Source organism: Phaethon aethereus, assembly GCF_964289735.1.
Source record: "Phaethon aethereus genome assembly, chromosome: 1".
Taxonomy (NCBI): Eukaryota; Metazoa; Chordata; class Aves; order Phaethontiformes; family Phaethontidae; genus Phaethon; species Phaethon aethereus.
This window is the reverse complement of record NC_138575.1, coordinates 213,561,270-213,577,855: the sequence shown is the minus strand read 5'-3', so window position 1 is coordinate 213,577,855 and position 16,586 is coordinate 213,561,270. Positions and strand designations below refer to the sequence as shown.

The 16,586-nt window shown below is 37.8% G+C and overlaps 1 protein-coding gene across 3 annotated transcripts in view; it reads right to left on the bottom strand.

Moving 5' to 3' along the window:
* GRM5 (glutamate metabotropic receptor 5) overlaps positions 1 to 9,255 on the bottom strand; it is a gene marked incomplete at both ends in the record, with an annotated part of 282,842 nt that extends 273,587 nt beyond the window's left edge. For 2 of the 3 annotated variants that reach the window (XM_081997025.1, XM_081997026.1), the window contains one exon: positions 8,568 to 9,246. In XM_081997025.1, coding sequence (XP_081853151.1) covers positions 8,568 to 9,246 — 679 coding nt within the window. Of the gene's footprint in view, positions 1 to 8,567 lie in introns of all 3 variants that reach the window. The other variant, XM_081997027.1, reaches the window with a different exon arrangement.
* Positions 9,256 to 16,586: the final 7,331 nt, after the last annotated feature.

Sequence of the window (16,586 nt, the reverse complement as noted above, 5' to 3'; positions counted from 1 at the left end):
GTCATCACATGAAGTCCTTAAGTGAAGACACTCTGTGTGTATTTTCATAAACAAGATATTCTAGCCTAAGCAGTAACTACCAATGACTAGTTGTCATGTTACTACCTATCTTACATAGAAAAATTAAGACATAGAGAATAAGCTTCTGTAATTTCAAATCAAGGAAAGGTGAATATGTTCTGTGATTCTGCCATGCTAGATCAACTGTAGTTGATATATACTTGCCTAAATCTTTATGCACTCCAAAATAGAAGTGTTGGACAACCGGTTCTCCTGCTGTATAACTAGCTTGTTCACAAAAAAACTTAGCATGAGGTGTGGTAATTTCCTAGATCCTGGTCATAGTCATCTCACTACAATTTTGCACCTTTCTTTTGGCAGTGCCTCTATTCATCTTACTACGGAGATCTTCCTCCTAAAGCCTATAACATCATCTGGGAAGTTAGAAGAAATCTATCTCAGGAAGAAAAGGTAAAAAAAAAAAATCAACCCTAGGTCAGGACAAATAAGAAGCATTTGACTAGATCACAACAGATTGAGGAACAGATAATTTTCCCCATCTTTCCACTGTTCTCAGCAGTTAGGTTGGATTTTGGTTGTGGGATTCATTCGGTGTGCTGGTTTACCATCGGCCCCAGTTACTGTCTTTCCAACTCGTATAGTACACATTATCCTTCGAGCAACAGCCATTCCCAATACATTTTTCGTCTGCCCTTTAACAATGTAATTGATTTTATATGGAGGCTTCCACGTTTATCACCTGCAACATGTATCTGGCCAGCTGTAAATGCTGCCAGACACTTCCAGAAAAATAAATAATAATCAAACCCCTCAGAGGAAATCTTAGCTGTAGTTTTCTCCAGTCAACATATTTAGAAAGATGAGCTGAATTATGTTAGTTTAAAAACAAGGCTGTGACTTATGAATGGAATTATCTCAGAACTTGGTTGCCAAGGTAGATGGTAACTGTTCCATTAATAACCTTCCCAACACTTTATTAATGTATACACATTACAATGTATTTATGTATAATACTCTGCATCACAGCATGGTATGCCTCCACATCATGAGGACTCTGCAATCAGATTTTAGTAAGATGGATGCAATGTTATCCTCTGTCCAGTGGCTTACAAATTAAATCAAAGCAGATCTAGAATTTTTGATCCACCTCCAAGATCACTGTCTCCTGCATGATTCAAGAATCAGCTAGTCAGAACTGCACTAGGGAAGACTGAAAAGTTTAAAAGATCCAGCACAGGCCTTTTGCCTTTCTTAGCTTTCAGAGAAATCACAAGTTAGCGCTTCTAAATACAGGAATTGGTCCTTCAAGTATGGACCAGTGTAAACATTCTGCTCCTTAACTAGACAGGAGCTTTCCAATTTTGAAACAACATTGACTTAACTCGTGCACTATCAAGATACCTACAATATGCTTTTGATGCATAAAGCTACTGGCAAGTGCAGGGCAACTTCCTTCCCTTGTTTATGTAGGAAATTAAATTCTATTGTCTGGTAAAGTTTTTTCATACCTGGAGGCTTAATTTAACATGCTGTAAAATGGGTTCTCATCCCAGTCCTTCCAGTGATGTTGGGTAGCTTTTTTCTGTCTCTCTCCTTCTTCCTGGTTCCTATCACAACAGGGCCCTGATCTCCCCTGAATTCTCTATAACAGGATCTATATCAAGCAATATGAAATAAAGTGGTGGGGTTTTTTTCTTATACCAAAGTGTACTAACTGCACTTTTGACCTTGAAATCTAGGAAAAATTATTTCACAAATTCATGATTTACATTTCCTGTCACTCAGTAACATGCGCGGAAAAAGAAAAATCTATGGTTTCAAGAATAAGAAAGAAAAGTAATACAACAGATGCAGAAATACCCAAAATCATCACAAATAATGAATAACAGGACCTGGTTCATGAGCTTAACTATTGGATTAATGAGGTATCAATGTATCCAAAAATATTTAATTTATATACAAGATTGGTGGTATAGAAGACATGCCAAATAAGATGGGATGGGGGGAACCTTCCAGCTCTTCCCTGAGGAAAATATCTTTTATCAAAGCTATCAAAGAAGTTTAATATTTGTCCAAAAATTTAAATGTTGACACATTTTTGAATTAAGTTTCCACTTAACTTATGAAGTTACTTTTTATCCACTATTGTAATATAACCACAAGAAAAGTAGTTTATTTTTACTAACTTCAGAAGTTTTATCACAGCTTCAATTCACTAAAAATGTTGGCTTTTGTTTCTGAATTGGGATAAAAAATACTTCAGAAACTTTTTTTTTTTTTAATTGTATGGAATACTTCTTTTCCAGACAGGTCTATAGTATATATTCTTTCATCTCAAAGACAAAATATCAACAGGAGATACAGGAAAGTGAACCACTGTTGCTACTCATGGTCATCTGATAGCATACATTAGAAGGACCACCTTTCATAAAACTGATTTGACATAGCAGGCACTGTGCAGTGAAACCTTGTTTCCTGAAAGATTTCAAAATCTCATCAACTTGATAGAACCCTCCCTGACTGAAGGGGTGCACCCTTAGGATGGGGACAAGAGCTGTGCCATTTCCAGGCCTAAGGCAAAAGGCAAATTTAAGATGAAACTGGAGGATCCTGGACTCCCACTGTCTCTTCTCAATGAAGGCAAGTTTCATGACACTGCAACTTTCATTGAGTAGCTATAGAGTCTAAGTGAGAGAAAAAGTGACATTCAAACACTTTAGCCCCTAAACAAAAGAAGCAAAGCGACATTTTGAAGATCCAAATGTCCTGGTTTTAGCTAAGCCCACCCTATATCATTCCTTTCAAAGTGATTTTTTTAAAAACTTAAGAGAGTACACCTCCTTGCTCACATTCCCTTTGCTGCCTCATGCTGTTTCCCCTAAGAATCTTCATCCCCATTACACTCCAGATTATATCCCTCATTTTGTATTTTTCTGCCAGTCAAGACACTTCACAGTGGGTGTGTCTGGCCTGAGCAGTCTGCCAGCAATGCTGAAGTTAGTTAGTTAGTTAGTGTCCGGTTAGTCGGTCACTGCAGAACAAAGTAAACTTTAACTTGATGCTACTTCTGTTTTCTATCTCAGTATTCCCAGATGATTGATAACATTTGCTCACTTTTCACAATTGTGGTACTAGGATAAATATTTTAAATTGGGCAAAAAAGCCACCTCTGTTATAGATGTCAACATCCAGTAAAAATGAGCAAACGCCTCAACAGGATAGGGCTGGAACTAGGTTCTCCATTTCCCATATTTTCTTTCAGATGACAGATATTTTTTAGGTTTGCTACAGGATTAATGTGATGGAAAGAATAGCAAATTGTGATTATCCTGATCTCAACATTTATATTTGAAACAGTTTAAAAGACTCAAAAAATAACAAAATAAAAGTAATTCCAAAAATAAATTAAAAAAAAAACAACCAAATAAAGTAATTATTTTGCCTAGGGGCAAAAATGAAACAGTGCTGAAATAGAACATTCTCCAGTCTTTTGACAGGACATTCTTCAATTTTCAGAAACAAATTTTTAGAAATAAATTTTCTTTGAAAGTGAAAATATTTTCATGGACTAGCAATGACTTTTTTCAGTACATTATTTCTATGTGTGGTTTTTTCTGTTTTTTATATAAAACATGAAAAAGTATCACCTATACTTAAAATAAATCTGATTTTCAATCATATTATTTTGTGAAAAGCAAATAATATTTCTGACCGTGATATAGTTTTTGTATCTAAAGGGTAAAAAACTAAACTCTGAAAGAAAATCTCCACAACGGCATATAGGTGCAATTTGTTCCAAGCAGTAGCTTTCAGGCCAACTTATTGCAGCTCTTTCGTTCATTTCTTCATCCTATTCTCATAGACTATGACTAATTTTTATTTTGTTCTTTACTTGGTAGCAAAGTATGGAGGTAAAAATAGTCTTGTAACCCAGCACATTTGAATAAATATGAAAGGAAATGTGTGAAATATCACTTATCTGCAGGGTTATTTCTGAACTCCCCAAAAGTTCTGCTTTTGTTATGTTTGCCTGAGTACATCCTAAGAAAATGAACGTGAACCACCCCTTTATATGCACTTATGATAAATTAAAATGGAGGAAAAGATATTAAACAGAGAGGACTTTGAGGGTCAGTTTGATCCAATGTTTACCTGCAGAGCTGTCTAAAGAAATTGTTAACAAAGTGGATTCTTTCTTAAGGCTGTGTTCAAAAGTAAATCACACCTTTTACATAACGGAGTGAAATTTATCCCTTGCCACCCCCAATAAATTTGGCCTATTTTCTTTAAATTGTACCCCTGTGCAGTTCTATTTTTCCACCATACCTCACATCTTCACTCCATTCAGAGTGGCAAAATAAACGGTTTCCAATGGCAATGAAAACTACCTTTCAAATTATTAATTCCTTTGTCTCACAGCAAATTTTAAGCACAGAATCTCAGGAATTGACCTTGTTTCTGACTAGGAAGGCCTGATCCAAATGTCAGTCCAGTCAACGGGGGAGTATTGACTTCAAATGGGCTTTCAATGAGGCCTTCAAACTGCAATGATGGGAGAAGAGAAAATTGTATATATTTTTCTCTGATCTTTCAAAAAGACCAGGGAATGCTGTTATATGGGAAATGAGGTAAACAGACAGTTCTTTGTCTCTTGTAGCAGACAGCCAACTTCTCCCCAGTTTCCCCGACCATTTCCGATTAGTTGTGGTGCCGAGCGGTTAAGCGAGAAAAGGTTGAGACAAAACACCGGGGGTGCTGGATCTGCATGGCCCATCCGCATGCCAACCATCACCACCCAAAATCCACGTGCAGGCACAAATTTTCAACTCTACAGCCTTCTACTGTGTTAGTTTCCCTGGGGGTGGACAACAGTTACATGAGCTAAAAAGGATTCCTAATGTCCTCTGAGAAATTGGGGGACTAAACCGGGGGCTTCTCTCTGCTGCACTATTTTTCCTGAGAGGCAGATGACTGAGTTCATGGATGCATTATTGACTTGCTGTCTGCAAAGCTGGTTTAAGAAATGAAAGTTAGTTTAAGTTTAAGGAAAATGTGTTTAAGCTCTGCGCCTACCACAGTGGTGGAAAAAGAAATCTTTAAGTCCAGCTGAAAGAATTAGGCCACTATGGAAACTTCAAATAAAATGGTCTCCAGCACACCTGGCATGCTTGTTGTAGCAACCCATAACGTTGAAGGCACTTGCTTCTGGCTTTAAGTGATAGGTCCTCAGTACAAGGAGTTTTCTATCCCATTTTCCCTCTTTGCCTGCTCACTCCTACCTCCCTGCCATGCAGTGTTAACATGTCTGTTCACGGGGCCACAGCATGACCTGGATTCCAGAACTGATGAGTTTTTTTTTTTAAAAGTGCCCTGATGGTGGGTGGAAAAGGTTTATTTTAAAGCCAGTAGAGTCCCACAAATCATTAAATGCAAGGAAGAGTTGGAGATCGGGGGAAGATGCTGATGTCAGTGGCACATATCGTTCCTGACAGACTGAGCATGGGGAGTTACAACCTAAGCCCATCTAAGACTTGCAAAGATTTCTGATTGGCATATGTAAAATACACATATTTAAAATGTGGACATGACTCCAGCTTTATGAGAAATGTCCTTCATTTGTTACTTATATTTCCTGTTGGATTTCAGAAACTTCCTCCTTAAAATTACCGGAACTCCATTGGCAATAGTGTTTGCTACCTTCCCGTTCTTAGGAAAAAAAATTACTTTGTAGTTACTTGCACACCTGGGGGCATCTCCTAGATTAAACCATGATGTTAACTATCAGAGAAGCAAGGCTTACTAGAACGTCTCAAAATTTTTGCATATTTTAAACGTGGAAGTCTTGAATAAGGATTTTACAACACAGCAGACACAGATGATTAGTAAATGCAGAAGGAAAGACTCAAACAGAAGATTTTAGTTAGAAGCTATTGACTTATCCCAGGCTTTTCTTATACTAGACCAAAAAGAGACTTAGAAATCTATCTGCTGATGGAAGCATGAAAAAATTAAATAACCAATCTTTTTCTGCCTCTTCTTTTCTCCCAGTCCAACTTTGAAAGAGAAGACCCTCCCTCTCCTTGGAAATCCTTCCCAGAAATCAGAGATCATATTTCAGAAGAGTCTGGCTAATGCATGAAGATTAGGTGAAGCTAATGAACGCAGCTGGCCAGAATTACTGGAGGCACTGAAAGAACATCCACTCTCAATGGGTGGGCAAGGTCCTAAGTTGATAAAAAATTGCAACAAGTGGGATTCAACAACATTTTTCTCTATTTTCAAATAATACATATGAATGTTGGACACTGAGTACAGAGGCATATTCAGAATATTTATAAGTAATCAGATACTATCTGAAAATGAAAATGAAAATGAAAATGAAATTGAAAATTAAAGTAATAATAGTATCTCTTTTGCTTGTTTACTCAATTCCTTTACTTTCGCATTCATCTATGGGGTTTTTTTAAATCTTTCTGTTCCTGGAAGGGACATCTGTCATTAACATTGGAAAGCGCCCAGAACATCCGACATTGTCATGTTTCAAAGAAATACCTTGACCAGTTTGTATTTTTCTATCCCATTACAAATACCATCTATATTATGGATGGTATTTTCTATCCCATTATAAATACCATCAGATGCATCATTGACCATTTTTCCTTCTTCACACCCATCTATCTCCCCTGTCAATTACTACTCTTGTCTTCTTCACACCCATCTATCTCCTCTGTCATTTACTACTCTTGCTTACATGGCAGCTATGCCCAGCTTCAACACTTGTCTCTCTATGCCCTTCTTTCCAATGTGCAGTGCAAAGTTCCTCTGCCATAAGTTTAACACACCGTATGTTACCATCCACTACAAACAGTGTCCATAGGAAGTGGTAAAAGCAAATAGTCTCACTCTGCGCAGAATCAGACCTTGATATAAGCTTGACAATTCCCACACTGAATATATAAGCATCCTCTCTCAATAAGCAGAGTTGTAAAACTTGTTCATAGCAAAAATTAGATGAGCCATCAGAAGTAGTCAGGATATAAAATCTTATGCTAATGTGATGCATCAGTGGCATTATTTTTGACCATGATGTTATTCATACATGTTTATGAAGTGAAGGCTGCACACCAAGCCATGCCAAACGTATCAGCTGGCACAGAGTACCCTCACTACATGATGTGACGTAGAATGATTTATACACTGTTATATTAAACTGTTAATATATTCATGCATCCCCATACAAAAGACCCTGCAGTTATTTACCAGCTTTCATTGTTGTGATGGAAACAGGATTGCAACAATATGTAAGTTCTAACATTTTGTTTGGGTTTTTTTAATACTGCAGAACAAGCTCTCTACATATCTGTAGGAGGAAAATGATCTCTACATACTAGTATTGGACCAGCATTTCCCCAAAAAGGGCTTTGAATAGTATGAAGTCTGCCAGAGAAGCATACTCAGTGTGTGGGAAGGACAATCTGCTTTCTATTGGTTGTAATAAAGCCAGCAGCATCTGCTGCTGTTCAGCAATGCCATCACCACTACTCAATCTCTCAATGACATTCTTCATTCCCAGATCTTATTCTGAGCTTTCCATTATGACTTTGTCTGTTTGAACAGAGGCAACCCGGAGAGATCCTAAAATTCATCACAGAACCTAATTCCAGAAAACTCATTAAATGGTGCTGCCATTAGACATGGGCTGGTGAAACCTGCTCCTAAGGCCATATGAAATTCTAGTTACTTATAGCAGGATGAACCCACTCAACTCTGTCAATACAAGGAATCATGTAATCAGGTAAGCTTTTTCCATATACTCTGCTGAACACTGGGTAAAAATCTTAAGCTCTAACTGAAATGAATAAAAAGAGGAAAGCAATTAGTCTGATTTTCTGGACACCTGATGACACCTGATGGAACATAAATGTGTGAAGAAGATCCGAGGAGTCTTCCCTTGCTCACTCCCAAAACCAACAGCCAGATGCAGAGCAAGAAGTGATGGCAATACTCCACAGAGTATTGAGGACAGCAATAGTTCTGGTCTGAAGGACATGGGACAACTTGCATTCAAATATTAGCCAAAACTACATGTTTTCTAGTACTCACGCCTCTGTGGCTCAGATATAAAGTAGGAACACATTCTGACTCAGCTACAGTTTCAAATGATGATTTAGCTCTCTTCGGCACTAGGAAGATCAGAGGTTTTCTCATTACCCATTGATATGAATATAGTCAAAATTATTAAGAGAAATAAATAAATGTCACCTAAATTAAATTAAGGTCACTTAGGAGACTCCAGAGTAAGCACTTTTAACAACAAATGGCCCTCGAGCACACACACTCTTTTATCTCAAACTTTGGTTTTTTCTGTTATCAATATGATGCTTCTTCAGTCCCATAGACTATGTGAAGTTATTATTAAGTAAAGTCTATACTGTTGACAACTGACTGGCGAAAACCCAACAACATCAAACTATCATCATCTATCTATTAGATCACATCAAAGTAATTTGAAGGCATTCTTATATGGAGAAAAAATAACCTCTTACCTTCGGTATGTACAGCAGAAACATAGGTCCAGTTATAGCGCTTGACAATGTCCACCATAGCCCGTGCTTGTTGTGCATCAGATGGTACAACTCTCATAAAATATTTGAACAGAGTTTTGTCACTTAGATCCATGCTTGTGGCAGAATAAGCAATCTGAGGTATATTGAAAAGCTGCAACAAGTTCTGGACCTGGATAGCAACGGAGCTAGAGCCAGGTCCAATGACACCAACAATGGGTTTCTTGGAGCGGAAAGACGATGAAGATCCATCCACACATCGCACCATCCCTTCCTCTTCTTCTGATGAAATAAGAGAGTCCCTTATAAACTCAATGCTCTGCTCCAGAGCCACAGCAGAATGCCAGCAGGAGTCCCTTATTTCACATCCTAGTGTTATATTTGGCAACAGTGTGGGGTCCAAATTAATTCTGTCAAGGGTATGTAGCATTGCCTCCACTCTCTGAATGCCATATTGCTCTCTTACCTCTCCACATTTCCTCTCATGAACCTTGTCAACAGTTGGTTGATGGTGAACAGAGAATAGAGCTCCAATGATAATATCACCAGGCATGTGTGCAACCACTCTTCTTTCATTGGCCTGTGCAGAAACCAAAAGCCCAAAGTTTCCACAGACATCTTCCTTCAATAACAGGATTACAAGGAACAGCAAAAGGACCATTTTAGGAAATGGTTTAGGCTGGTAGAGACAACATGATGCAACAAAACCAGAGAGCTGGTCAAAAACAGTTTTCAAATCTTTTGTATAAAAGGAGGACTATGCTGATGGTTGACCAGGAGATTGCATGTATTCTCTAAGGAGTCGCCATCATCTCCAGGTGGACATCTGTGCAGAGCTGCACATGTGATCATAATCCTCATAACCTTCAAAAATGAATAAATAAGAGAAAGAGCTTTAAAATTAGTTATAGTCAGCTTTGTAATCTGTTCTAAAATTGCACCTATACCTACTACTGTTAATGACTGTAATACATCGTCTCCTAGATACACTTGCTTCCGTCATTCTTCACGCTGTAAAACTTTGTTGTATTTCAGCTTAGGCTTGTACTTCTACTGGTATAAACCGGTGTCTTTCTCTTTGGCACTCTTGTTTAAAAACTCTTTTGGGAAATGTTTTCAAAAGCACAAAAGACAGACAAGTATTTAACTCAAAGAAGAAAGATGCTGCCATTTCTAATGTGTGTCTTCGAAAACAACTCCCTTTACTTTCAGACACTTTCTGTATCACAAATGCATATGTCACACTAATGTACCTTGGGCTGTACTATGTTACAAATTACAGCACTAGGAAACTGCTGTTGACATACATTCTTGAAATATTCTAAGGAATGTAGAATCTGGTTCTTCAACTATGTAAATCTGGTTTTTTTCTTTGTAAGACAAAACATGAAACAAATTCACTTTTAAAATGTTATGATTAAGAAAACTGATTTTGTTATTAACATTTGTATTTGTTTTAAGCAGTGAATACTTCAGCAGAGGAACAACAATTCTAAAACAGCAGAGCAGTGAGGTTCTTTTCATCTTTTTATATCCTTAAATCGAACATCAACAATAAGCAATTCGATAAATCCTGGTACTGTGGACAAATATACAGACTTTGCTGATAGAAAGCAGTCAGCATAGAGACTATACAGATGTGTTACTGCCTAAAATATTTGATCTGCTATGTTTGCCAATAGTCTGTAGTGCAGTCTGCACTCAGATTTAGTGTTGATGAAGGATTAAAAAAAAAAAAAAAAGAAAAACAGGAAAGAATCAGCAAGGAATTAATATCTTGAGCTGTGGTTAATGGAACTTGAAAATGCACTTGAAAATGTTCTGTACCTAGCAGTAGATTTGCGGCGGGGTGTTTCTGGTTTTCAATATAGTGCTTAAAGAGTATTTTGTCCAGGTCTTGATCCCTGAGCACATTGAAGTATCATCTACTGCTCTACACCCGCCAGTGGATCCATTGACAGTACAGAAAGTTAAGCACACTCTTAAATCTAGGAGGATGCTGAGCTAGTTAGTGAACCACATGCCCAGTCCATTATTGACAAAACAACTCCAAGATTCTGGGACAGAGGCTGATCTGTTTTATTGACATAAATCTTTTGATGTAATAAAAAAAGACTATAGAAATCTCCATATATTTCAGACCCACCATCATTTCTAATCCCTTAACAATGGCTCTAACAATGCTCAGGTGTTGTAAAGTGAAAGAAACCCTTACCATAGGAAATCTATTTCTGTTTCTTCCAGCTTCCAAATCTAGCAGGATTTTAATCTTGAATTTACCCCTAGGTCATTCAGTACAGTGCCACGGTGAAAATCTTCCTGATTCTGAAGATGAGATGGTCAAATCTAAAAACACTTTTCTGCTTGAGTTTAGCCTTATTTAACTATTATTTTACCTAGACATCTATAAATTATGAACTATTTACACAGAGGAAATCATAGAATATTTCCAGTGAATATCCCCAAATGAAATCCAAATTTTTAAAAAGAGAAAACATTGACTAGAAATGGTTTTGTAATATTAACTGTAATATTTATAGGTTCGTGTAATATTAATTTCTAGTAATAGAAAGTGTTAATGATGAAATAACGTTCAGACAACTGTTGAACAATCCAAGAAGTTTTTTCCTAGTCTGTGAAGAGTTAGCTTATCAATACTGCAACACTTTGCCACTAAGGAATCACAGCAGTTCAGTTCAGGTTAATTAGTCTCTAATTACAGAATATCACTACTGCTTATGTTTTCCAATTGTTTGTTCCATGACTCTGAAGATGGTACCGTATAATTTGCAAACAGTCTGAAGGATGAATGACAAGGAGTAACTTTGTACAATATCACAGTTATTAAATTCCTATACCTCTAATTAATTTAATGTATTATCACTTTAAAAAATCTTTATTTACTAACTTACTAACATTTGAACAGGAATAGTACTCTGTTATTTAAAACCATGGATGCTTATTTTTCTGAGCTTCTCAACCTAAGGCTACATGTACAGAACACAACTATATCTAGAGAAATGTCAGCTCTGCTTCAGACTGTAACTGGATATACAACTAGATGCCTTTTTATAACGTAGCTGCCTGTGCAGCTGCATATGTTCACACAGTGACAGTTCAGAAGACTGTGGCGAGCTTGTCACAAAATAAAGAATCCAGTCCCAATCCACCATTTTAATTCTACAAAACACATCGACCAGGTTTCTGGTCAAGTTCAGTAATATTTTTCTTGGTCTTATGTCTATGGATTAAACGATTTCCATACAGGATGTATGAGAAAGAGAGAACAGCAAGTCCATTTTTATCTTCACTCCAAAGAACATCTGTTTGCTCTTCGCTGTCTACAGTTGTATCTATCAGTATAAAATTACAGGGTAAATAATGAAGTAAAGCTGAAGGTCTCCTTTGTATTTCTGGTTCCATAATAACAGCAGATCTCATGGCTAGGGGGTTCCTATGGCCCAAAAGCAAATTCTGAAAGCAATCAAATCCTTCCACTCCATGGCACCAAGGGAAAAGAAGGGGCCAGATGCAGACCACAGTTCCTCCAGAATTAATGAACTTTTTTCACATACTCCACTGTACTAAAGTGAAAGTCAATTTACTTGGGACTTAAAAAGCTGTTACTAATCACACCAAGAAAACTGCTTATGTTTTATAATATTAGGCTTAGGATGCATATGCAAAGCGTCTGAAGTCAATACTTTCCGTGGGCTTTCATGATGCAATGAAACAACTTGGAATTTGTATTGACATGGCTAAGTGAGCCTGCTAAATTACAAAGGATTTGTATTTGTATAATAGAAATCTGGTTCTATGGGCTTACTCTTGCTTTCATAAACCTAAAAAATACAGAATGGTTGAAGTGAGAAGGCACCTCAGGAAGCTGTCTGGTCCATCCACCCTGCTCAATGCAAGTTCAATTAAAGCAGGTTTGTCAGCTTCGTGTTAAGTCAGGTTCTTAATATCTCTGAGGATGGACACTCCACAACATTTTTGGGCAACCTGTTCCACTGTTTGACCACAATCACAGTAAAAAGGGTTCTTTTTTTATGTTCAAAACAGAATTTCCTGTATTTCAATTTGTGCTTATTGCCTGTCATCTTTCCACTGGGTACAGCTGGATACACCATGAGAAGACACCATGAAAGTAATCAGGTAACATATCCCATTTTAGGCTGAAATGGCTGAGCAGAGAGCTGATAGACTAGGCACACTAATTACATTTCCTGGAGAACATCTTCCTGAAGAGAAGATGGCCAAGGGAACTGTTCAAATATATAATTTTACTGCTCTTCTGTCCCAAGAGAATCATGTACAAGTCACTCCACATTTTGATTACCACTCTTTCCTACTACAGGAAGCTTATTATTACAAGCAGGATGAGTACTAAAATAAAATTAAGCAAAATTTCATAAGCTTAAATATAACTCCTGTTTAAATTGTTAGGGATAACCCTAAAGGGAGCCTTCAGACTGAGAACAGAGGTATCAGCAGCATCAAAGACAGAGAACTTTTGAATGCATGCATAAAGTAATGGGAATTGTTTCCCAATAAATAATTTAACTGCGTTTTCTTGTTGTCATTGATGGACAAGCGAATCAACATGCACAGAACTTAGGGTCAGATTTACTTTTCACACTGTTAAAATTGTTCACCATCAAGGGAGTTATTCCTAATTTACTGCAACATAGGCAAAATGGAATCAGGCACTTCATTACTGATGTATCGAGGTTCCTAGCTTATTTCAGCTATGGATCTAACTATAAATTAATCCTGAAGTAACACATGCTTTAACAGTAGATGACAGACACTTTGGTCTCAGTCTTCTGGTGCATTAGCTTCACACTTGGAGCAACTGCAGAAGTAGTAAAGCAGAAAGATAATTCCGCCTATTTTTCCTTTGCTCAGTCTTGCTCTAGACAAAAATTTAACGGCTACCCAGATGACTGAAGACACAGATCTGATGAAGCACTCAACATGTTCCTATAACCTCTGCTCTCCCTGGCAGTAAAAACTTTATTCCAGTCTCTGTCAGGAGAAATTCTCAGCTGTTCCTTTAGGGCAGAGTTCCAGCTACTTCCTGTTGAGGTTTAACCAAGTAGAAAATGAGCATCTGTAATATTCCATGAAACATCACGCAGTTCTTAAAATTATTTACTTTAACCTCAAATGCAAGTCACTCTATACTCTCAGTCTGTACAGATCAAATGAAACAAAAAGAACCCTAATATCTAATGGCATTAATTAAATCTTGATCAAAAATCAAACTATGAACAGCAGTTCACAAAGGTCTGATTTTCCACTGTGTATGTGGCTGAGCATTTATACATGAAGCAGCTCTGATTTTTCTTAAGGGTTTCTACTATCACAGATGTGACTGTGTTTAAACCTTAAGAATGAAACCCTTTCCCCCTGACTTATATTATTATAGCAGCGCCCACTAGTGACCCCCAGAGTGAAGGACCTGTCTTTTTGTAATCTGAATTCTCTTGGCTGTGTGGTTTCTAATGGGTAAAACACAAACTCAAAGGGAAGTTTTGATTTAGCCTGTTTTGTACCAGGGAAAAAAAGAAATAGAAGACAGAAAGAGCAATGCTTTTGTTAAGGTTTCTTCTTTGTTACAATTCTTAAGTTTACAACCTGTTTGTTCATAGGCTCTAAATCTTCTGGCAGATTATAATAATAAAAATAAAATGTCAGATTACTGAATCACAGAACAGTGTTGTGATAGAGTGAGAACTCACGGACCAATCTAGGAAAGCACTTAGGAATATGCTCAGTGTTAAGCACATGAAGAATGTTATTGGTCAAAGATCTGTAAGACTTACCTGAAGTTTAAGGTGTCTTTAAAGGATAACCAGGATCAGAACAATCACAAAAACTTAGGGCCCCAAGATTCATTGATTTGTAGTGACAAATTTTACTTACACATTATGTTTGTATAGCTTGTAGCTATGTACTTGCTGATTAAATTCTTTCCAGGCATTCATTTACAGTACAAACCACAATTAATTCAATGCTACCAGATATGAGATAATATATGTTGATACAGATATGGATCAAATACGTATATCTCAAGGAATTAATTTATGTTTCATCATCAGAGAAGACAAAACATCAGCAAGAAACAACTGAATTACTGGTCCAGAATCAATCCTGCCACTTATCTCATAGTGAAGATCTTTAGATAGCAAAACATGGAACTGCCTTGGGAAAACATAAGGAAGAAGGAGAAACATAAGAAGAAAGACCTCTCGGCTCATCTCGATGGGGACCAATTTAAGGAAAAAGTGTACCTTCAGGATGGAAGCCTTTGGTCAGTTGTGCTGGCTATTCACATTGCAAATGTTAAGCACTGGGTTCAAGCTATTCTGACAATCTACTTCCCAATGCTATGGAGAGGCTCAGTTTGCAGGATGTCCCACACACCCACTCCTGAGAGGTAATTCATTTTGGTCACACAAAACCTGATGCATTCAGATGGTCTTTAGTTGAAAATCATGGAATATGAGCACACTGTTCTGTTTTGCGATTTCTACTGCTGTTTAAATTTCCCATTCACAAAAAAAAAAAAAAAAAAAGATCAAACAAACATTAGTCATTGCATTATGGGCTCTGTGAATTCCAGCGGGCATTGGATCAAGCCCCTTGACAAAGGAAACAGCCTTATACAACAGGAAAGACTATGAAGCAGTTTTGTGTAATTCCACTTAGAAATAGGAGGAAACTAAACAGCACAGACAAATTTTAACCATTTGGTCAGAAAAGCCACTGAAAATAACAGACTAATGTGCTGATCTCACACCTTCACAGATAATAATCACAGAATGCTATAATTATCAGCAAAGTCCTTAGCAATCCCAGGAAGTTCTTCACCATATTATGCCCACACACTTTCTGGTTGATGAAACAATTTTGGGTTTAATATGTAGGTGCCTAACTTCCCAGCAAAACTTGCAATGTTCTCTGCAATTCCGCTAAATATACTACTTATTGCTGATGTTACTAAAAACCTGATATACCATATGATGCAGGAACTAATAGCTCTTGTGTGATTTTAGCTGCAATCCTAGACATTTTATTAATTAACAAAAGCGTATGATTTGGAGGAGATGATCAGGACAAAGCAATAGCAATTTCAAAAACCATTTTCCAGCAAGTCGCAACAAGAGTGGCTTTCCAGTACTATTACTACACCAACAAAGCCATAAGCATGTCAGCAAATAAAATAACAAAGAGCCTATACAGACACCCCAATAATACTCTCTGATCATTTGAAATAATGATTAACCCTGGCATCCTTGATCATGCAGCATCAATATTAGCATGTAGTTAAAGTATCTGAAAATGCGCAAAAAATTGGCATGTAATAGAAATGTTTAGGAATGCAGTAATAAAAAAAAATCATAGAGAATGAAAAGAGCTTGGCAGTTAACTCCTCTATACATCTTTCCCTTTCAGAATTGCTTAGAGTGGCATATTTTCAAGATGATCCTCTGCCACCCCTCTTTTGAGGTGATCCCCCCACTTTGTGCTCAGTACTAGAAGAAAGAAACGTCCGGCCTCCCCCTGCACCCGGTCACCCCCACAGCCACCAGAAAGCCCTTCTCGGGGAGGACGTCGAATGGAAATGGGGCTGCCGGGCGGTGGGGTGCGGGACGGCGCTGCGGGCAGCGGGCGGCGGGCAGCGGCGGGGCGGGCGCTGTCCGTGGTGCTGATCGCCTCCCGCCGCCAGCATTCGCCTCCCGGGCAGGTTTAGAGAAGGGGTGGGGGCGGAATCTAAAAATCAACCAGTAGTAAAAATTGCCCTGGTGGTCACATTTGCCATGCACGACCACATTTTTTACAAATAATTTAAATACATAGAGCTGCGTCTTAGAGGAAACTATTGGACAAGGTTAACTCCCAGCATAGCTACCTGTGCTGCTACAACTAAGTGGCCGTGCATAGAGACATATATCTGTGCATACACACTGGTTCTTAGGTTCCTGTCTCCCT